Here is a 23,927-nt window from a genome sequence, read left to right on the forward strand (position 1 = left end):
TGATGCAATATTTGTGCCTGTCATCCGGGGCTAGGAAACCACTGCATCCAAAAACGCAGATGAGGTGCTCGGCCATGTTGCTCTCTTAGGGTATCTGTTCTTTTAGAGAAAACTGCTCCAATACATCAGTGAAACGCCCAGGGGCTCCCCCAGTTTGACCACAGCTGTTGCATCTTCGCCCGCACTGGTGAAGAAGCTAGTTATTTCGTTGCATCAGGTTGCAGATCAGGAGCTCTTCAGTCTCTAGTGAGAGATCTGAAGCAAAGAATCTGATGCTCGCTTCGCAGACGCCAGATGATATACTTCCTTAATGACTTATCACTGACACCTGTGTAGCCGATTTCTGTCAACTCATTTGGCAATTTATTGGCCTCTTTTCTTTCTGTTCAGAGTGATTTGTCATCTAGCAATCTCCTGTAGTCTGTTTCAGACGCATGTTATAGTTCCCATGAAGGAGAACGTTCGAGGTTATAGAAGTAACCCTTCATTCCCCGAGGAGGGGAACGGAAGTGCTATAAGTGTATTTGATGTTAAAATCCATGTATGGGAGGTTTTGGTTCAGAAAACGCTTGTCTGAAAGAGTATTGAACGGGCCAATGAAAACAATGAATTGGCAGCGTAAGCTTGCGCAGGTATGCTTCATTGCCAATTTTCCCAGCAAATAAGCACACCTGGCGCTAGCAAACACCATCCTTTTAAGCTAAATAGACTTTTTAAACAGCTAAGGGACCGTCATTATGGCGACTGAGTATAGTACCTCCGTTCCCCTCCTCGGGAAACGAAGGGTTACTTCTGTAACCTCGAACGACCCCTTCAGTTGGGGAACTCCAGTGCTATAAGTGGATTTGATGTTAAAATCCACGTATGGGAGACCATGGAAAACGCCATAATGACTGAAGCTTGTGTTTGTTCTGTTGCTCTGGATTTCCGGTTGAGTGAACGCTGGCGTGTCTGACTGCCGCTGCTCCCCGGACTGATTTTTATTACTACCTTGACTTACTTTTTAAGTTTTATTTTGTTTTATTTCTTGCCTGGTTTTATTACCTTTTAACACAACGTTTTTCCTGCATTTTGACCGGATAACTCCTTTCAGTCAAGCTGTCTTACCTGCCAAACGCGAGCTCTCGCCACCACGAAGCGGGCTGTTTCCTCCGTCTTCCATAAGTAAGTAAACACTTTCTTTGGAGTGTCGGTCGCTGCCTTGTTGGTCGTATTGCTGGTTTTTGGTGCAGGTGGTCTCAGTAAGGGCTACTTTCCCATTTACTTGCGCCGTTATCGTTTGGTGTGCTGGCTAACGCGGTTTTTAAACCTGGCTGTGTATACGCGGCTGTAGGATGTCTGTGTTGATGCTTGTCGTGGGATCATTGCTTGCTTTTATAAGTGTTCACGTGGTGCTTCAGGACTCATTTTCGCCCTCCGGCTTGTGGATTATTAAGATGCTTTTTTACTCATCACTGGACCTATAAATAAATCTTACCAACGCCTCCGATGAGAGTGCAGTCAAGCAAGCGTGACGTACCCAAATTATGGAAGGCGCGGTCCTCCAACGTGCCCTTGGCCCTAACTTATCCCCACTTCAAAAGAAGTTTTACGGAATAGGTATATTTTTTGGGGAGTCGCTACCGTCTAGATAATTCTAGGAATTACGACAGTACGTTGGGAAGCAAGCAATCCCAGTAGGGAGAACGCTGAGGAGACCATCCGCACCCAATGAGGGAGACAAAATGGAATTCATATGGACTAACCCTAAGAAGGGGGAGTGCGCATAAGAAGGTGGTTAGCGGATAGGGAAGGCGGAAAAGCATATGGGATCGCCAGAGGGGATCGCACATAGCCGGCACCTATACCCAAAAACGCGGGCTGACCAGCGGGCAGACCTAACGTAGTGGGCCAGCAAGTGACTCCTCCGCTGAGTCAGTGCTGGGGGCCTTGGAGGAATCTGCAGGGCTCACCGAACGGGGAACTTTACTGACAGACAGGAAGGTGCACATCTCTCCGTGTTAAGGAAAAAAGGGCACCGCAAGCGTATTACAACACCCCACCGAGTTGTTTCCTCAATCACCAAGGGTTACCTAATACCCTTGAGGAAACCGGCTCCACTCACAGATTGTAAAACCTTGCAAATATGTTGGGTGTCGCCCAGCCTGCAGCTCTACAGATGTCTGTTAAAGAGGCACCGCGTGCACGCGCCCAAGAGGATGCAACGCTCTGAGTGGAGTGCGCACGCACTCCCGAGGAGCGCGGCTGACCTCTGCTCAAATAAGCACAAGAAATGGCCCCCACAATCCAGTGGGATAATCTTTGTTTGGTCATGGCACTTCCCTGATGCAGACCGCCATAACAGACAAAGAGCTGCTCAGAGGATCTAAAGTACTGAGTACGGTCCACATAAATGCGCAGAGCGCGAACTGGACAGAGTAAGGAAAGAGCTGGGTCTGCCTCCTCCGGGGGCAGCGCTTGCAGGGTTACTACCTGATCTCTAAAGGGAGTGGTAGGAACCTTGGGCACATAACATGGGCGGGGTCTCAGGATAACGTGAGAAAAATCCGGCCCGAATTCCAGGCACGAGTCACTGACCGAAAATGCCTCCAGGTCAGAGCTGTCTTCAGGGACAGAAATCTTAAGGATACTGAATCGAGTGGCTCGAAGGGATCTGAACGCAGGCTCGTGAGAACGAGGGCGAGATCCCAAGAGGGCATGAGAGGGGGGCGAGTTGGATTAATTCGCCTAGCGCCTCTGAGGAACCGGATGATGAGGTTATGCTTTCCCTCGGTGCCGCCAGCTACCGCGTCGTGATAAGCGGAGATGGCGGCAACGTAAACCTTGAGAGTGGAGGGCAACAGCCTGCTCTCCAGCTTCTCTTGAAGGAAAGACAGCACAACACTGATCTGGCAAGTTCGGGGGCCTTCTCTGCGAGAGACACAACATTCAGTGAATAGACTCCTCCTCACTTCAGGGCATAGGTGCGCCTAGTGGAGGGGGCTCCAGCCTGAGTGATGGTATCAACCACCGTAGACGGCAGGTTACCTAAGTCTTCCTCGCGTCTAGGGACCACACGGGGAGGTTCCAGAGATCGGGCGAGGGTGCCAGATGGTGCCCTGTCCCTGAGAAAGTAGGTCCTCTCTCAAAGGCATCTGCCAGGGGAGGGCCGTCACGAGGAGGGAGAGCTCTGATATCCAGGTCCGGTTGGGCCAGAGGGGCGCAACTAGCAGAACCTGCTCCTCGTCATCCCTGACCATGCACAATACTGTAGCTGCGCGAGTAGACTAACTGGGGGAAACGCATACTTGCGTGTGCCCCGAGGCCAGCTGTGGGAGGCAAACAGATCGATCTGGGCCTCCCCGAATCGCGGCCATATCAGCTGAACAGACTCGGGGTGGAGTCTCCATTCTCCAGAGTGAATTTGCTGCAGTGAGAGCGCATCAGCTGCACGGTTGAGCATACCTGGGATGTGAATGTTCAGCCGCGGGTGACTCCAGAGGAGCAGACGGCGGGCAAGCTGAGACATGCGGCGAGAGCACGTACCCCCCATGCGGTTGATATACGCTGCCGCCGCTGTACTGTCCGTCCTGACCAGCACGTGTTGCTGCTCCAGCACCGGAAAAAAGTGGTGGAGAGCAAGGAACACTGCCAACAGCTCTAGGCGATTGATATGCCAATGCAGCTGGGCACCTTTCCACAGGCCCGCAGCTGCATGCCTGCGACATACGGCTCCCGAGCCCATGTTGGAAGCATCTGTTGAAACAACAACATGACTGGACGCCTGTCCCAGAGGCACACCGGCCTGCAGAACCGAGGGGTCATTCCAGGGGCTGAGGGTGCGGCGACACAGTACAGTCTGGGAACTCGATCTAGAAGCCATTGCTGAAGTGGTCTCATATGGAGCAGTCCGAGCGGCGTGACGGCCGCAGCGGAAGCCATATGCCCCAGGAGCCTCTGAAAGTATTTCAGTGGGACCACTATTTTGCTGTCGAGCTCCCTCAGACAGTTCAGCAACAGGCGAGCGTGTTCTCCTGAGAGGCGCGCTACCATGGTGACCGAGTCCAGCTCCATCCCGAGAAAAGAGATCCTCTGCACCGGGGCGAGTTTGCTCTTTTCTTGGTTGACCTGCAACTCCAGAAGATGCCGGAGCACCTCGGCTCTGTGCATAGTCAATTGCTCCCGCGAGTGGGCTAAAATCAGCCAGTCGTCGAGATAATTGAGTATGCGGATGCCCGCAAGCCGATGGGGCGCTAAGGCACCCTCCGCGAGTTTGGTGAAGACCTACGGAGACAGAGAGAGCCCGAAGGGGAGGACCTTGTACTGCCACGCTAGACCTTCGAACGCAAACCGCAGAAACTGGCGGTGGCGCGGAAGAATGGAGACATGAAAATACGCGTCCTTCAGGTTTATGGCTGCAAACCAATCCTGAAGACGAACGCATCGGAGGATGCGCTTCTGCATAAGCATTCTGAATGGCAGCTTGTGAAGACAGCGGTTCAAAACGCGCAGATCTAGGATTGGCCATGACCCACCTCTCTTTTTGGGTACGATGAAGTACGGGCTGTAAAACCCGCTCTCCATCTCGGCTGGAGAAACTGGCTCGACTGCACCCTTTGCCAGGAGGGCAGCAATCTCCTCTCGCAAGACAGGGGCGGACAGGGGGTTGACCCTGATGAAATACACGCCCGTGAACTTGTGAGGCCGTTTCGAGAACTGAATCTCGTAGCGAGTCTGATTGTGCGTATGAGTCACCGCGAGGGGCTGGCCCGTGCTTACCAGGCAGGTGAAGCCCTCGCTAATGGCGTCATTGCTACAACCGCTCACGTACCAGTGGTGAAGCAGCGCGGAGCGGGTGTGCTGATCCGGGGAGCGCGAGGGTCCCACAGAAGAGCTGGAGGAGAGCGATTCGCTCTGGCTCCACACCCTGACTCCGAAGAGGGGGCTTGGGGGCGTCCCAGACTGGCAGGGCTTGAGCTGTCACATCCGGGGAAGGGGAAAGGTGCTCTTTCATTAAATTTTTGGTGGCACTGAAAAGTACCGTTGGAATATGGGCCCTGCCCTCCAGCGAGGAAAGAGCAGAATTCCTCTTCTCTGGATGGCCTGTCTCAGGGACGCTTCGCAGTCCATTTACCAGACTTAGCGGCGCCCAGGGCAGGAGGAGCTGTTGGATTTCGACGTACTCGACTAGGAGCAGCGGAGGTGGACGGCTCGGCGGACGGAGCGGGCTTACGGTCCCGCCGATAGATGACATTGCCCATCGCATCTGACTGCTCCTTCACCGCCTTGAACTCCTGGGTAATTTCACCGCCGGTGTCGCCGGACAGGCCAGCCTGGCATATGGGCGAGTCAAGAAAGCGAATTTTGTCAACATCGCGCATATCAGCCAGGTTTAGCCAGAGGTGGCGTTCCTGGATTACAAGTGTGGACATTGTCTTCCCCAGCGCACACGCAGCGGACTTAGTAGTCCGGGGAGCATAGTCGGTCGCGGTGCGCAGCTCGTGTAACAAGCCTGGGTTAGAGCCACCCTCGTGCAGCTCGGCCAGCGCCTGCGTACCGCTGGTAGGTGGCCATTGCGTGCAAGGCGGAAGCAGCCTGGCCCGCAGCCTTGTAAGCTCTAGCTCCGAGGGAGGCAGATAACCTACAGGCTTTGGACGGGAGACAGGGCGGACCGCGCCAAGTAGGGGCGCCACGCGGACAGAGATTGACCGCAATGGCGCGCTCCACCGGCGGGATCACCTCATACCCCGGACGGAGGCGGATGCAGCGCGGGCAGAGCAAGGTGCCCTCCAAGACTGTGCCCTAGAAATAATCTTGTTTTTCGATTTTTGATAAGATTATTTTGCTTACTCCATTGGCAGATTATTTAGCTTGATTTAAGAAAAAACTCACTTCATTTTGGCATATTATTTCTTAAAACAAGACAATATGTTTTGCTTGTCTAGAAAATGCTTCTTGATTTAAGAACTTTTAGATATTTGCACTAGAAACAAGACAAAAAATCTGAGTAAGAAAAGCATTTCAAGCAGTGTGCAAAGTTTAGTTCCAACCCTAATTAGGTGGCCCTCCAGGACAAAGTTTGGACACCCCTGCCTTAACTGAAACAAGTGAGGCCTGCAATTCTTTGGATATAGTTGTGGGATCTTTTTTGACTTCTTTGATGTGTTTTTGCTGTGTTCTTGGGGTGATTTTAGTTGACCAGCCAGTCCTAGGAATGTTCTCCAATTTTCCATGTTTTTGCCATTTATAAATAATGACTCTCACGGTGGTTCGCTGAAGTCCTAAAGCTTTAGAAATGGCTTTATAACCTTTACCAGACTGGTAGATCTCAATTATTTTCTTCCTCATTTGTTTTTGAATTTCTTTGGATCTCTGAATGATGTTAAGCTTTTGAGGAAATTTTGGTCTACTTCCCTTTGTCAGTCTGGTAATATTTAAGAGAATTGCGAGCAGGTGTGGCAATCAGGCCTGTCTTTTTTTTTTTTTTTTTTTTTTGCTTTTTCTAAATAATCAAAACATTTGTTTAAAACTGCATGTGTTTACTTGTGTTATCTTTGACTAATATTGACATTTGTTTTATGATCTGAAACATTATAATATGACAAACACGCAAAAAATAAGAAATTAGTAAGAGGGCAAACACTTTTTCACACTACTGTACTTTTTCAGTTTATTATTAGTATAAATATTTAGTTTAAAAGAACTATACTACTAGTATACACTTGAACACATTTTTGTAAGGTAAGTACAAGTTAGATATATAAAAAGTTGACAGAAAGTATACTTTCTTATTTTTAGTTTTAAAATGTATACTAATAGTACACTTGTATAATCTAAATCATTTTGTAAGTGTAGTGATGAATAGGAAAGTGTGGGGTGTTTCTCTGCACTGGGGGTTGTATGAGCTAGTGCACTCTCAGGGCTGGATTGTGGCAAGAAACGTGCCAGAGTAATTGGTTGTTCATTCCGTTGTAGTGGCCCCTCATTAAAAAGGGACTCAAATAACTGAATAACTGAAAGAGTGAGTGGTACACCCTATTGTTTAATAAAGTGTAATTGCATTAAACTTCCAGCAGAAATGATTGTTTGCATTGTACAGTAAGTAAAATTGGAGGTATACCCATAAATACTTTAAATTTTGTTTTACTTTACATAAGAAATAAACTTAGTAGGTTAGTTTTATATTTTTTATATTACAAGTATACATTTAAGTTTTCTTTAAATTAACATAGATTGCTAAATATAAAGAATGAAACTGTTAAAGATAACAAAGTACAAGGTATAGTTAGACATTTCTGTAATTCAAGTATACCACAGCATACTATTTCAAAGAAAAAGTCAACTAGTATTTACTGACAAATAAGCCATGCACCTCACTAGTTCACCAAGTGATCACTTCAGTCCAAGCATTAGGATTAGAGTCAGTTCCTCATCATCTGGCTATCACATCACATTAAGCATCTGCTTGCATGGTACATAAATAGAAATGCTACAAAGCTAATACGCAATATATGGTGTTGAGCTTGTTACAAATTTAACCCAACAGAGATATGATACAATTATATTAAATGTAATATATTATAAAAAGGATTGATGCATGTATATAGATTTAGCAGTTTTTGTGTAGCAAAATATGATAAATCATTACAATTTTAAAACTTCAGCTATACACCCTCCTAATATATTTATATTTTAATTCATATTTGTATATTTAGCCGGCATGCATAGATCCCAATTAATATTAACAATATGAATACCAGTACTAATAATATAATAATTTAAAGTAATTTTTCCAACATTTTTTCATAGTTAAGCATTACTTTATTGACAGCTTCTACCTTGTTGTTATTTACTTATTGATTTCTAATATGCTATTGAATACTTTCCTCACTGAGGATGGATAGCTTCTATATACAGTAATTAAAACTGTGATGCCAATCCATATTTAGTGTCTGCTTGGTGTGCAAGTTCAACTCAATATAAGCATAAGGGAGAGCATGATCAACCCTATCAGAGACTAAAGAAGATCCAGCGGGTGGTAAGTTGCTCTGCAGTTATATTAGTGGTTGCAGACTCATAGCGGTAACATAGCATCAATATAACTTTTCTTGTGGTTCAAAAAGCATCACATATATGTGATTGCTTTTGCAGGGCGGAATCAATTTCATCTGACCTTAAGACAAAGGAAGGTTGGTGAATTTCTCTTGCATTGCTCAAATTGGGCTTGTTTTGCATTCATATGACAAGTGGATACTTTTGATGTTTTGGATAAGAGTTCTGTGTGTTAAAACTCCATAGGTAAAAGCAAACTTTTAACATAATTTGCAAAAGTGTTTGTCTATGTTAACAGATTTACAGCATACTGTTATTTATATAATTATGCATGTTTTAAAAAGCAACACATTTTTTACAAATATTTAGATTCATGTCACATCAATATTCTTGTTGTCAATTTTATCTTGTAAAAAAGCAATTAGTTTGATATTTGCTGCTAATATGCAGTAGGTCTGTAGAGTTTTGTGCTAAAGTAATTTTTTTTTAGTTAAAGTTACTGCAATTTCTTTGTCCAATTTCCACCAAGCCGCCACCATGAGTACGGACGCGGAGATGGCCGTTTATGGCAAGGCTGCCATTTACCTCCGTAAGCCTGAGAAGGAAAGAATTGAGGCTCAGAACAAACCATTTGATGCCAAATCTGCTTGCTATGTGGTTGATGACAAAGAGCTGTACGTCAAGGGAACAATCAAGAGCAGAGACGGTGGCAAAGTCACCGTTATTACACTTGACACTAAGGAGGTGAATTTTTACATTTCATGTAAATTAGATGAATTTCAATTAATTGCAATAACACAGACTTAATAAATCTATTATTGACTGGATGACTTTTATAGGAGAGAGTTGCTAAGGAGGAAGATGTCCACCCAATGAATCCTCCCAAGTTTGACAAGATTGAGGACATGGCCATGATGACCCATCTCAATGAACCCTCTGTGCTGTATAACCTCAAAGAGCGTTATGCAGCATGGATGATCTACGTAAGTTCTGAAACAACCTACAACAGCACTTCAAGACATTTAGTCTGTGTGTTTGCCATCTGACCACTTCTCTCCTCATTTCAGACCTACTCTGGACTGTTCTGCGCCACTGTAAACCCCTACAAGTGGCTCCCAGTGTATGACGCAGAAGTGGTTGCTGCCTACAGAGGCAAAAAGCGTATGGAGGCTCCACCCCACATCTTCTCTGTCTCTGACAACGCCTATCAGTTCATGTTGACTGGTGAGATCTCATTTACAAGATCTGACTTACACACAAGTTCACATTCATCATTTTAACAAAACAATTGCTAAAACATTATTACCTTTGCATTTACAGACAGAGAGAACCAGTCTGTCCTGATTACGTATGTATCTAATCTAATAGAGATGCTGAGAACAGGTTTATTTTCCTCTCGTGCAAATTCTACATGTCTTATCATTTTCTGTCTTCGTGTCTCTCATAAACCAGTGGAGAATCTGGTGCTGGAAAGACTGTGAACACCAAACGTGTCATTCAGTACTTTGCCACCGTTGCAGTTCAGGGCGGTGACAAGAAGAAAGAGCAGACTCCAGGCAAAATGCAGGTATGCAATAAAAAAATATACTAATTAAATTATACTTATCTTAAATACATATAAAACTAAAAAAAAAACAAAAAAAAAAAAACACATACACTACTGAATTTGTGATATCCCTGCAAAAAGTGTTGTAATGCAAAATTAATGAAACCCATTCATACAACACAGGGCTCTCTTGAGGATCAGATCATTGCTGCCAACCCTCTGCTTGAGGCTTATGGTAATGCCAAGACTGTGAGAAATGACAACTCCTCTCGTTTTGTAAGTTCAGGTTTTACATGCATGAAGTACAATAGGACAATTATTGTCGTTTTTTCTAGTATTTAACTTGGTATTGTGTTTAAAACAGGGTAAATTCATCAGAATTCATTTCGGTACAACTGGAAAACTGGCCAGTGCTGACATTGAGACATGTAGGTGGACGTGATTTAATTTATCTTTGTCTGTCACTCTTCAGATGATTGTGACTCAAGTTGATTCTCTCAACAGATCTGCTGGAGAAATCTAGAGTGACATTCCAGCTTCCAGATGAGAGAGGCTACCACATCTTCTACCAGATGATGACCAACCACAAGCCTGAGCTGATTGGTAGATGCACATATTTTATTCAGTGCATGTAATTGTAAATGTAATATTGTAAAACTGCATAATAAATGTTCTGCTCTTATTTTACAGAAATGACGCTCATCACCACCAACCCCTATGACTTCCCCATGTGCAGTCAAGGTCAGATCACAGTGGCAAGCATTGATGATAAAGAGGAGCTGGTTGCAACTGATGTGAGTCAATGTTTGATTATTGATATATTCTATATAGATATGACAGATCGTAGGTCTCATTCTTCTCTGTAATCTCCAGACTGCTATTGACATTCTGGGCTTCACTGGTGAAGAGAAAATGGGCATCTACAAGTTCACTGGAGCTGTGCTTCATCATGGTAACATGAAGTTCAAGCAGAAGCAGCGTGAGGAGCAGGCAGAGCCTGATGGCACAGAGGGTGAGACCCACTTGCACTAATGTGTGTCATCACATGCAGATCATTGTTTCTGTTTATAAGCAAAAATAGTTGATTATTCAAGGCAAGAAAAGGATTGATATTTTTGTAATGTTTGAATTGCAGAGGCTGACAAAATCTCTTACCTTCTGGGTTTGAACTCTGCTGAAATGCTGAAGGCTTTGTGCTACCCCAGAGTCAAGGTCGGAAATGAGTTTGTGACCAAAGGACAGACTGTGCCACAGGTGTGTAGTAACATTTTTCGTATGTTCATGTGTTTAACAAGACATAGTGAGTGAAAATGACTAGGTATTGTAAAAAGTAATGATTTTTAATTTTACCTCTTTTACTTGCAGGTGTACAACTCTGTTAGCGCCTTGTCCAAATCTATCTATGAGAGGATGTTCTTGTGGATGGTCATTCGTATCAACCAGATGTTGGACACAAAACAACAAAGAAATTTCTTCATTGGTGTGCTGGATATTGCTGGTTTTGAGATCTTTGATGTAAGAAGGATTCTTTCATTTCTTTTTACTTCAAACTGAGTCATATTCAGTAGTCAGTAAATAATCCTGTTTCCTTCTCTAGTTCAACAGCATGGAGCAGCTGTGCATCAACTTCACTAATGAGAAACTGCAACAGTTTTTCAACCACCACATGTTTGTGCTGGAACAAGAGGAGTACAAGAAGGAGGGCATTGTTTGGGAGTTCATTGACTTCGGCATGGACTTGGCCGCTTGCATTGAGCTCATTGAGAAGGTTTTTACTGGTTTATGTATTTGTTTCCATTGTCTATTCTCAGATTCATTCAATTCTTATTAACAAACAACCTTCTTTTATAAACAGCCTATGGGAATCTTCTCCATCCTTGAAGAGGAGTGCATGTTCCCCAAGGCTACAGACACTTCCTTCAAGAACAAGCTGTATGATCAGCATCTTGGCAAGTGCAATGCTTTCCAGAAACCAAGGCCTCAAAAAGGCAAGGCTGAGGCTCACTTCTCCCTGGTCCACTATGCTGGAACTGTGGACTACAACGTTTCTGGCTGGCTGGACAAGAACAAGGATCCACTGAACGAGTCTGTTGTGCAGCTGTACCAGAAGTCTTCTGTCAAACTGTTGGCTACTCTCTACCCACCCGTCGTTGAGGGTAAATAAAGTGCTAATATGATCATGTACATCAATTTAACCATACTTAAAATTCCCCCTTGTTATTATATTGTGATCGTTTGTATTTTTATATGTATAGACACTTCAAAGAAGGGAGGCAAGAAGAAGGGTGGTTCCATGCAGACTGTGTCTTCTCAGTTCAGGGTATTTCAATTTTCTGTGGATAATGCTGAATACACTGTAAACACTGAGCTAACTCTAGGTGATAATACATAAAAACAGAAATGCATATACAAAACTGAAACTTTCTATGACTAAACAGGAGAACTTGGGCAAGCTAATGACCAACTTGAGGAGCACTCACCCTCATTTTGTGCGTTGTCTGATTCCCAATGAGTCCAAGACTCCAGGTAAAAAAATAAAGGGCTTACAGATGTACTGACATAAATACAAAATGTAACGACGGTGTTGATAACATCATGCTGTTACTTATAGGTCTTATGGAGAACTTCCTAGTTATCCACCAGCTGAGGTGTAACGGTGTACTGGAGGGTATCAGAATCTGTAGAAAGGGTTTCCCAAGCAGAATTCTTTATGCCGACTTCAAGCAGAGGTAAATGGGACCTTCTGAAAGCATAATTAACTTTAGGAATTACTTAATTACAAGATCTTAACAATTTTCATAAATGTTCAACAGATACAAGGTGTTGAATGCCAGTGTTATCCCAGAGGGACAGTTCATTGACAACAAGAAGGCCAGTGAGAAACTCCTGGGATCTATTGATGTTAATCATGATGAGTACAGATTTGGACACACAAAGGTTCATATTTTAATTTACAGTTTTAAGAGATTCAGTGATCAGTGTAGTTTACATTAGGCATCAATTTCTTTTCCTTTTCTCTATTTACATGAATTCAGGTGTTCTTCAAAGCTGGTCTGCTGGGTACTCTTGAGGAGATGCGTGATGAGAAACTGGCTAGTCTGGTCACAATGACTCAGGCTCTCTGCCGTGCTTATCTGATGAGGAGAGAGTTTGTGAAGATGATGGAGAGGAGGTGAGGGAAAGCATGAGTTATAATTGTGTGAATGGTAAAAAGTAATAATTATGGCATTTAATGATGAACTATTCACAGGGAGTCCATTTACACCATCCAGTACAACATCCGCTCATTCATGAATGTCAAACACTGGCCATGGATGAAGGTTTACTACAAGATTAAGCCTCTGCTGAAGAGTGCTGAGACTGAGAAAGAACTGGCAAACATGAAAGAGGACTTTGTCAAATGCAAAGAAGATCTTGTCAAGGCTGAAGCTAAAAAGAAGGAGCTGGAAGAGAAGATGGTGGCACTGCTGCAAGAGAAAAATGATCTGCAGCTGGCAGTGGCTTCTGTGAGTATTCTTAATTTAATAAACTCAATCTCATCTCCATTAAAATTAGTTTGCAATGATATAACAATGTGTTTTCCTAACAGGAAGCTGAAAATCTCTCAGATGCTGAGGAGAGGTGTGAGGGTCTGATCAAGAGCAAAATCCAGCTTGAGGCTAAACTCAAAGAGACAACTGAGAGACTGGAGGATGAGGAAGAAATCAATGCTGAACTGACAGCCAAGAAGAGAAAACTGGAGGACGAGTGCTCTGAGCTGAAGAAAGACATTGATGACCTGGAGCTCACCTTGGCTAAAGTGGAAAAGGAGAAACATGCCACTGAGAATAAGGTTGGAGACAAAGGCTCTTTGACTTATATATACAGTATATATTGTAAAATAACTAAGCGTATTTGAAATCAAATCACACAGGTTAAGAACTTGACAGAGGAAATGGCATCTCAGGATGAGAGCATTGCCAAGCTTACAAAGGAGAAGAAAGCCCTCCAAGAGGCACATCAGCAGACTCTGGATGATCTTCAGGCTGAGGAGGACAAAGTCAACACCCTGACCAAATCCAAGACAAAGCTTGAGCAGCAAGTTGATGATGTGAGCTCTATGTTAAATATGTCTAGAATTGATTTATAATTTTTGCTTTTGAATATATTGAATTAAATATGTTATAAACATCATTGTCATATAGCTTGAGGGTTCCCTTGAACAAGAAAAGAAGCTCCGTATGGACCTGGAGAGAGCTAAGAGAAAGCTTGAAGGAGATCTAAAATTGGCCCAAGAGTCTATCATGGACCTGGAAAATGACAAGCAGCAGTCTGAAGAGAAAATTAAAAAGTAAAAAATATATAAATACTTTAACAAAACATTCCACAAACTTGCTGTGTACAAACTATTGATACTTGATCACCCACAGGAAAGACTTTGAAACAAGCCAGCTGCTCAGCAAGATTGAAGATGAACAATCCTTGGGTGCTCAGCTCCAGAAAAAGATCAAGGAGCTTCAGGTTTTTATTTATTTACATTTAGTAAAAAAATGTTAAAGGCAGGCAAAGGTGAAACAAAGACTAACAAGGCTTCATTAATTGTCTGAATCCATAGGCTCGCATTGAGGAACTGGAGGAAGAGATTGAGGCTGAGCGTGCTGCTCGTGCCAAGGTTGAGAAGCAGAGAGCAGATCTCTCCAGGGAACTTGAGGAGATCAGTGAGAGGCTTGAGGAGGCTGGAGGAGCCACTGCTGCTCAAATCGAGATGAATAAGAAGCGTGAAGCTGAATTCCAGAAGCTGCGTCGTGATCTTGAAGAGTCCACCCTTCAGCATGAAGCTACTGCTGCTGCCCTGCGCAAGAAGCAGGCAGACAGTGTGGCTGAGCTGGGAGAGCAAATCGACAACCTCCAGCGTGTCAAGCAGAAGCTTGAGAAAGAGAAGAGTGAATACAAAATGGAGATCGATGATCTCTCCAGCAATATGGAGGCTGTCGCCAAAGCAAAGGTTGGGAATTTTATATCTTAGGAATAGGGGTGCACCTAATTTTCATAAGACGTAAATTATTGGCTAAAATGGCATTCTTAGTTTCAGGCCAATTAAGAACCATTTTTACAATTTGCAACCATGATTGCCTGAGTTGTTTAATCTTGTATCTTCTTACGCACACAGCCATTTAAGCTGATAAATTGTGATTAAATGAATACAATGAAGTTACAAACATAAAATGTAATTGTTGATTTTTTCTTTTAAAATAAAAATATGTTTTGTTGCGTCAGTAAACATTCTGTTATACAGTTATAATTGATTTAAGAGATAAATGTTTTTAGTCATGTTTAAATTGTTAGCAAATTCTTTACCAGAAAAAGATTACAATATCAGAAAATAAGTATTTAAAAAATGCACATCTTGAAATTTATAACATATTAAATGACTAAATGTTTTTTTGCAGGCCAATCTTGAGAAGATGTGTCGCACACTTGAGGATCAACTTAGTGAAATAAAGTCCAAGAGTGATGAGAACCTTCGCCAGATAAATGATCTCAGTGCTCAAAGAGCAAGACTTCAAACTGAGAATGGTAACTAATGATTTTTAAAAATTTTTTTTACAATATTTAGTAAACAATGAATCAATAATAATCAAGAATAATTATGTATTGTGATTATTCAGCAGTTTGAAAAGGTCTTATTAGTGTGTAAACAATTTTTGAAAAGTAAACTGATAAAATCTTACTTCCAAAGAATGTTTGTTACAACTTACAAAAACAAATTATTTTTTAATCAAAAATATAACCTAAAAAATATCTGAAAAGGTGAGTTTGGCCGTCAGCTGGAGGAGAAAGAAGCTCTGGTTTCTCAGCTCACAAGAGGAAAACAGGCTTTCACTCAGCAAATTGAGGAGCTTAAGAGGCAGATTGAAGAGGAGGTCAAGGTAATAATAATAATAATAATTTATATATATATATATATATATATATATATATATATATATATATATATATATATATATATATACCACATTTACTATAGAGTCGGGTTAATAGTATCTGACTTGTTTCCTAGGCTAAGAACGCACTGGCCCATGCTGTACAATCAGCCCGTCATGACTGCGACCTGCTTCGTGAGCAGTTTGAGGAGGAGCAGGAAGCAAAGGCTGAGCTGCAGCGGGGAATGTCAAAGGCAAACAGTGAGGTTGCTCAGTGGAGAACCAAATATGAAACTGATGCCATCCAGCGCACAGAAGAACTTGAAGAATCCAAGTATGAACTTTAAAAGAACTGTGTGGTTTTACTTTGGGTGACTGCATGCATTTTTATTGATGACGATGAAATATTTAACAGGAAGAAACTGGCTCAGCGTCTGCAAGAGGCAGAGGAACAAATTGAGGCAGTGAACTCCAAATGTGCATCTCTGGAGAAGACCAAACAGAGACTCCAGGGTGAAGTGGAGGACCTCATGATTGATGTGGAGAGAGCCAATTCTTTGGCTGCCAACCTTGACAAAAAGCAGAGAAACTTTGACAAGGTAAAATATGTAGTCATGTTGTGATGTGATGTTCTTTTTCAGAAAGTAGTATGAGCTTTATTCTAGAGAATACACGTTGAACAAACCTCATAGTGATATATTCCACCCTAAAGGTCCTGGCAGAATGGAAACAGAAATATGAGGAAGGTCAGGCAGAGCTGGAAGGTGCCCAGAAAGAAGCTCGTTCACTCAGCACTGAGCTGTTCAAGATGAAGAACTCCTATGAGGAGACTCTGGATCAGCTGGAGACCCTCAAGAGAGAGAACAAGAATCTGCAGCGTAAGAATCAAACATTAAGAATAAAAATATGTGATGAATGAATGTTCTTTATGATACAGAGGATGATTTTTCTTTTTACAGAGGAGATTTCAGATCTGACAGAGCAGATAGGTGAGACTGGTAAGAGCATCCATGAGCTGGAAAAGGCCAAGAAGACAGTGGAGACTGAGAAGGCAGAGATTCAGACCGCCCTAGAAGAGGCTGAAGTGAGTATATGGAGATTTAGAATTGTTTCTAGGAATTTTTATGTTTGTTTTAATATGTCTTACTGCTTTTTTCCCCCTAAAAATGCAAATGTTGTTTTTATTTGACATAGGGCACCCTGGAGCATGAGGAGTCCAAGATTCTTCGTGTCCAGCTTGAGCTAAACCAGGTCAAGGGTGAGATTGACAGGAAGCTTGCAGAGAAGGATGAGGAGATAGAGCAGATCAAGAGGAACAGTCAGAGAGTTACTGAAGCCATGCAGAGCACTCTGGACTCTGAAGTCAGAAGCAGGAATGATGCTCTCAGAATCAAGAAGAAGATGGAGGGAGACCTTAATGAAATGGAGATTCAGCTGAGCCATGCCAACCGCCAGGCTGCTGAGGCCCAGAAACAGCTCAGGAATGTTCAGTCACAACTCAAGGTATGACTTTGTTGTGTCATTGGGGCACATATATGTGTTTGTTTAAGCTAAACTATGTTAAGTAAAAGTCAACTGAAACCAGATAAAAATTTGCTTACAAAGATGTTGTTGTGTTCAGGATGCCCAGCTGCACCTTGATGATGCTGTGAGAGCACAGGAAGACATGAAGGAGCAGGTGGCCATGGTGGAGCGCAGAAACACTCTGATGCAGTCTGAGATCGAAGAGCTGAGAGCTGCTCTGGAGCAGACAGAGAGAGGACGCAAAGTGGCTGAACAAGAGCTGGTGGATGCCAGTGAGCGTGTTGGACTTTTGCACTCTCAGGTAAAAGAACAATGTTTATGTTTTTGGACATTAAGATAACTGAAAGCATTTTTCAAGACTTTTATTGTTGCTTTACATGTTGTAGAACACAAGTCTTCTGAACACGAAGAAGAAGCTTGAGTCTGACCTTGTTCAGATCCAAAGTGAAGTTGAAGACACTGTACAGGAAGCCAGAAATGCTGAGGAGAAGGCCAAGAAGGCCATCACTGATGTGAGCAACAAAACATAGCAAATATACCACAAAGAACGGATAAACTTAAAAATGTGAAACAAATGCATTTCTGTATGTTTGCAAAAGGCTGCAATGATGGCAGAGGAGCTGAAGAAGGAGCAGGACACCAGTGCTCACCTTGAGAGGATGAAGAAGAATCTGGAGATCACAGTGAAAGACCTGCAGCACCGTCTGGATGAAGCTGAGAATCTGGCCATGAAGGGAGGAAAGAAACAACTCCAGAAACTGGAGTCCAGAGTAAGCAGGATTTGTTTCCCGTGTTAATCATTAATATCTAAATAGTATGTCAAGTTGAACACCTTTTTTGAGAAAATTCAGGAAAGCAACATATTTGGGTAAGGTTCAGCAAAGTATCTCCATTAGGTTCGTGAGCTTGAGAGCGAAATCGATGCAGAGCAGAGACGTGGAGCTGATGCTGTTAAAGGCGTCCGCAAATATGAGAGGAGAGTCAAGGAGCTCACCTACCAGGTAAAGACATCAGAGCACAAATTTTTATCAAATGAATATAAAATAATTTATGTTCGCTTTATGCAGACTGAGGAGGACAAGAAGAACATCAACAGGCTGCAGGATCTGGTTGATAAGCTTCAGCTGAAGGTCAAGGCTTACAAGAGACAGTCTGAAGAAGCTGTGAGTTCCTCTTTTGAGAACTTAGACACCTGTGAACTTTCAAGATGTTCTTTTACTGATACAGTTGAATGTGACTTTGCAGGAGGAACAAGCCAACTCTCACCTGTCCAAGTTGAGGAAGGTGCAGCATGAGCTGGAGGAGGCTGAGGAGCGCGCTGACATTTCTGAATCCCAGGTCAACAAGCTCAGAGCCAAGAGCCGTGACGCTGGAAAGGTCAGTTGCATATTACTAGATTCTGTACATTTACTCAGAAGAAAAATGAATTCTTGAATATACACTGATTATTTACATGATTTACATGATATGATTTTTTTCTTATTTTAGGCTAAGGAAGAATGAACTCTTTAACTCAAAGGAAGGCTCTACTGAAGTCATATAATATGACTGTTTTGTAGAATTTGTTTAACAATTGCTTTTCAAATAAATCTGTGCTTACTACAAAATACATTTGTTTTGGAGTGATCTTTAGAATAATTAATACAATGTTTTTCACTTTCATATTTCGAAACTAAAAGTTAGGCAGTATCAGAACTCACACTTGTGTGGTAACATGCAACCAAATGGTTATTTAACAAACTACTTAAGGCACTGAAAGCAGAGCGTAAAGGAGTAACCATTACAGCCTGCGGGTATCCATGCTGTGCAATCACATATTTCAGACAGATATCAAAACACTAATTTTCCCATTGAATTGCTTTTTTTTTTTAAATGAGCAACTTGAACAATACACATGCATAGCAAACCATGTTGAGAATCTCACAAAAGACATGTCATCAGGTTTTGTTGAAATATATAATTGAGTATCATATATCATTGTGTTAAATTAGGCTGCCTACTCAGTTTAGTCCATTACTTCCACTGTATCTGTTCAGCTGAGGGAACAGAACCACTCCCCTGACATCAGACATAGCAATGTTACAATGTTCTTGTGCTAAAATCTATAGTAAAACATGTCGTTTTCTTCTGATTGGTTACATTAATCGAGTTTGTTTAATATATTTTAATTAAAGTGAAAACTATTGTACAAAATAATACAAACTTGACAGTGCTTCACTTCTACTTTAATTCACAAATACATGCTATATGCAATAAAATTGCAGTTAAAGGTAACACTTAGCTTACAGAAAGTTTAATAAATGTTTTAATTTTGTAGACATTGTAATGATTGCCTAAGAACATTAAAAAGACAATCTACAGATACTATTCAGATGAGAGGAAGCAGATAAGAACTTGAAAAGTAACTTCAGCAGACCATCTAAAGGGGGACCATCAAAATAAAGTGTTTTCCAGGTTAATTGTGTCTGTATTTAATAACAACTTGAATTGGATTGTCATTTTAACTTGTGATAGTGTGATATTGTGAACGTGATAATAATGCAATAATGTGCACCTTTTGTAAAGCTTCTATGAAACAATATTTTTTGTAAAAAAGCGCTATACAAAAAACTCAAATTGAATGGAATAATGTGAGGAAAACCAGTAAAGAATGGAGCAGGTTCTTGATCTTGGCAAGATACATGTTACAGCTAGACAAGGTTCTACCCGCTCACAGTCACCCCAGTCATTCTGATAACCCTCACCTACACATTATCCGCAGCCATTTACGCCAGCCCCATATAACCCAGCCCCTCCGCTTATTCAGTTCCCAGCCTCTTTGACAGACAGAAAGACTAACGCTCACATAAGTGCAATCTAGCTAATTCAGAGTATTACTTACCTATCCTGTTTCCCTTCAGTGTACCTCATCTCTCTCATTCCTAGTGTGATTCTCTCCTAATCTCGTATGGTGTCTGTTTCCTGCTCCTTCCAAGAACTGGTGTCTGGTTCCATACATCCTCCAGTCCCTCCGTATTATCTTCCAGTCACTCAATGACATCCTCCGGTCCCTCCATACCATCCAATCCACTACTTCAACTCCAATCTGCAATAGACTCTTGTTTGGTTAGTTTATCTACATTTACCACCACTGTCAATAAACTGTTTACTATTCACTCACAGTTTTGGCCTCTATCCTCCTTCTGTGATAGTGCCAGTGTTCGCTTAAAGATAGATATGTTAGCTCATGAAATCTTGGGTTTGATGTGGTGACAGCTGCTGAACATCCTTTACCAATGCTTGTCTTGTAGTTACACTGTCCAGTTTAACTTCTATTGTTAGTTTTTGGTTACAATTTTAATTAAACTAGAGAACAAGATGGTGCCGTTGTTGCTGGTAGTCTATGCCATCTGTTTTCGAACCTGTCTATGTGTATACATCTTTTGACTCCAGTAAGTCAATATGCTGCATCACCTTTATTATACAACAGATGTTGCTTGACAAAAGAACCACTGTTGCAACCAATAAGAATCTGATTGGTCAAAATTTTGGTTTGCGACTTCCACCTCTACCTTCACCTGGCTGGCTTGTCTGTCTCATTTGAACCATTTTCAGTAACCATGGCTTTTAAAAAACAGAGTACACACCAAAAAAATAAAAAAATAAATAAATAAAAAACATGATTAATACAGTCATGTATTATATTATATTATATTATATTATATTATATTATATTATATTATAGGCCTACTACTGTAGTATTTAGATATTGGCCGGTATAATATTCTGACGGTATGGATAACCTTAAATAAAAATATCAAGGTTTCACTGTATTGTGATTACTGCTTTGTAATAGCTTATTTTTAAATGTCTGAGTAAAAAACTTATTTTTCTCCCCTTTGAAGACAATATATTTTGTTTTGAGAAACATTTAAAACATTTTTGAACAGTAAACATGTCAGGCTAAATAATGAGAATGATTCATTGACCTCTACTGTCTTTATAAGTTTCAAAAACACCAAATTGTTTACAATTTAAGATGGTATCTTTGAATAAATCTTTAAAAAAATTGCACACATATCAAAACGATAAAGTTACCTTGACTTTCCAAACATTGGAATACCTTGAAAGGGTTATCGACGTCCCATGCCTAAGTATTACTGTAGTAATATCATGCACCAAAAAAAAACAAAACAAAAAAAAACCTTGATTACAAGCATCAAGGTTCTACAGTTTTACAATACTACAGCATTACTAAAAACTTTAATTAATAAAAAAAATAATATTAATTAATATTAATAAAAAAAACTACAAAAACATGGTTACTATAGAGTCATGGTTAACTGTTACTACAGTTACTATAACGTTAGTACTATGAACATTACAGTATAGTAAAGCCACGGTACACACACAAAAAACATGGTTATTAGTGTCACGGTGCCTACAGTTTAATCATCTTCAGAATGCCGCAAGCACACAGCGTGACCGCGAGTCGCATGACAAAAGCTGACTGATCAGGTTCTTAGTATAAAATATGCACATTTCGGTAAACTAACTACCTCAAACATTGAACACCCAAACACCACAATTTTCATCTTAGCTAAAAGGTCTAAGCTCCTTGGCTTATATCAGAACTGCAGCAATGTTTTTTTTATTTGTCATCCTCTGAGAAAGCAGCTAATTGATGGTCGCCTAGCAACAACAAAAAAGCAACGAAAATGCCGAAGGAACCGCCTCTCGCTTTCCACGCGCTTTCAGAGACGCGATATGCACGCGGCCCACAAACCTACCTAAATGAAGAATTGATGTTCATTTAAAACGGTGAGGTATTCGGGAAAATTATTGACTTACTTGATATTTTTAAGATTTTTTGGAGGGCGGGGTAAAGTTGGCCCTTCCTGTCTGGCTATCAGACTACCACAGTTTCTGTATTCCAGGCTTCTGGGTTTAATCTATATCCGCAGACAACTAGCCACCCAGGTTAAGGCCCCCGACAGCAAATGGTCTTCCCTTCTCAAAAACGTAAATAAGACAGCGTTACTTCTCTCACGGACATCAACGCTAGAACTAACTTAAGTTTGCGCTCTTTAGATGAGGTGGCTGGCGAGTTCCAGTGGAAAACATATCATTTTGCTATTTAATAATTTACTTCCGTTTTTTAATGCCACACATCAGAACCATGAAATACTGCCATCTCTGTAATACTCGTGTCCAATATTTTTATACTCGTTTATTCAGTATTTAAAAAATAAATCCAACTTACTGACAATGTCCAGGCGAGGACAGTAACGTTATAAGAAGTTCCTCACTTGGAGACACACGTGCTATACCTAACTTACAACTACTAAAAGTCGCAGATGGCAGGTAAATAATATTGATTAATGAGAATAAAGTATGCAAAATATATTTGTGTTCGTAACTTTCCATATAATGGAGATATAAAAATCATTTTTATTTAGAATGATATAAGAATAATGTCTAATTGTGACACTGTCATGTTTTAATGTTTTAGTTAAGATGCGTAGCTGTAATACTCAAGATCATTGGGAACCGTGTCGTTTATTTTAAAAAACCCTACAAATTGGCAATTTATAGTAGTGATAGTAGTACTTTCTCTGAACTGACTCCTAATTTTAGCTTTTGTAAATTTAATTTCTGGCAGGGGTGGAGGATGGACCCTTTTCACATGACTGTTTAACAGTTATCAGCATCATAAATCCTTGAAAGTGTTTAATATTTAGATTTTTTTTTTTTAAATATATGTACTTTTATATGTAGTTATGTATGCATTATATCACATATTTTATTATATCTTTGCTGTGTACTGCTTGTGCCAGGTGATTTAAAATAGACAGGACAGGAAATTTGTTACCATAGTGGAGTTTTTTATTATTATTATTTTAGCTAACAGAATTGTAAAAAAAAAAATAAAAAAAGACTTATTGTAGGCCTATTTTCCCATTCACTACTTTCTAAATTTACCCAACTATGAAAGCTTCCGCCACATAGGGTTAAAAAAAAAAAAAATATATATATATATATATATATATATATATATATATATATATATATATATATATATATATATATATATATAATTTTATATATATATGTATATATATATATATATATATATATGTATGTAATATGTATATATATATATATATATATATATATATATATATATATATATATATATATATATATATATATATATATATGAACTCAACGTTTTTTAGAGTGACTCTAGTGGTGACAGTGGTCTATTGCCCAGCACAACCAAATACAAAACTAATTGCTGAGTTCACATAAATTTTAGGGAGTAATACTTGCAAATTTGACTGTACTTTAATTGTTGGGGACTTTAATATTCATATTTGCTGTCCTCTGCATCAGTCTCAGTATTTTGTTTTGTCATGAAACTAATAATAATAATAATCACTAACCCTTTGAATAAGTATAAGTATAATGAATAAGTATAATGCATAGCAAAATAAGTGTAGAAACAGGCTGCTCCTGGCCAGATGTACAATAGAGTGTTTTAACAGTCATTCTCAAAGCGACTAATAAATACTGTAATTAAATATTTACAGTACCAGTTATTTTTTTAGTGTACAGTGCAGTCACAGACATTAGCAAGCTACTGTAAATAAGATAAAACAAACCTTGGTTTGTAAATTAATTGGCTGTAAACTAATATAAACTTCTAATACAGATGGCAAATACTATGATGCATTTAAGTGTTAGTGGCACTCAAATCATCACTAACAAATAATCTGCTACATAAAAGTGAGGTTGGTAGCTCTTGGTTGCAATGTTGCTGTTGTGAATAAAAAATATATATACATAAATTATTTACATTTACACAATTGTAATATTATTAATTGTTGTTAATATACACATGTACATACAAATATGATAAAATAAAAAGCAAGAACAAGGTA

The 23,927-nt window shown here is 40.7% G+C and overlaps 1 protein-coding gene across 1 annotated transcript; it reads left to right on the plus strand.

Annotated features, from left to right (window-relative positions):
- Positions 1-7,928: 7,928 nt before the first annotated feature.
- On the plus strand, positions 7,929-18,611 carry myha (myosin, heavy chain a). The gene is made up of 41 exons (XM_021476518.3): positions 7,929-8,017; positions 8,131-8,168; positions 8,561-8,775; positions 8,871-9,014; positions 9,099-9,255; positions 9,352-9,379; positions 9,484-9,598; positions 9,761-9,853; positions 9,942-10,005; positions 10,082-10,180; positions 10,268-10,371; positions 10,451-10,589; positions 10,713-10,831; positions 10,943-11,092; positions 11,175-11,345; positions 11,433-11,733; positions 11,833-11,897; positions 12,016-12,103; positions 12,189-12,306; positions 12,391-12,514; positions 12,613-12,749; positions 12,828-13,083; positions 13,167-13,409; positions 13,491-13,667; positions 13,762-13,907; positions 13,987-14,077; positions 14,172-14,561; positions 15,007-15,133; positions 15,368-15,486; positions 15,618-15,814; positions 15,896-16,079; positions 16,193-16,358; positions 16,440-16,564; positions 16,675-16,983; positions 17,102-17,305; positions 17,391-17,516; positions 17,604-17,774; positions 17,901-18,005; positions 18,072-18,167; positions 18,250-18,381; positions 18,493-18,611. Exons 3-41 carry the CDS (start codon positions 8,569-8,571, stop codon positions 18,505-18,507), a joined length of 5,802 nt encoding a protein of 1,933 aa, XP_021332193.1. The 5' UTR covers positions 7,929-8,017; positions 8,131-8,168; positions 8,561-8,568; the 3' UTR covers positions 18,508-18,611.
- The last annotated feature ends 5,316 nt before the right edge of the window (positions 18,612-23,927 follow it).

This window comes from Danio rerio, chromosome 5 (genome assembly GCF_049306965.1).
Source record: "Danio rerio strain Tuebingen ecotype United States chromosome 5, GRCz12tu, whole genome shotgun sequence".
Taxonomy (NCBI): domain Eukaryota; kingdom Metazoa; phylum Chordata; class Actinopteri; order Cypriniformes; family Danionidae; genus Danio; species Danio rerio.

Coding starts and splice junctions, on each gene's coding strand:
- myha (XM_021476518.3), top strand. CDS start 8,569: ATGAGTACGGACGCGGAGATGGCCGTTTATGGCAAGGCTGCCATTTAC. Junction 11,734..11,832: donor CTACCCACCCGTCGTTGAGG/GTAAATAAAGTG, acceptor TTATATGTATAG/ACACTTCAAAGAAGGGAGGC. Junction 13,668..13,761: donor TTGAGCAGCAAGTTGATGAT/GTGAGCTCTATG, acceptor ATTGTCATATAG/CTTGAGGGTTCCCTTGAACA.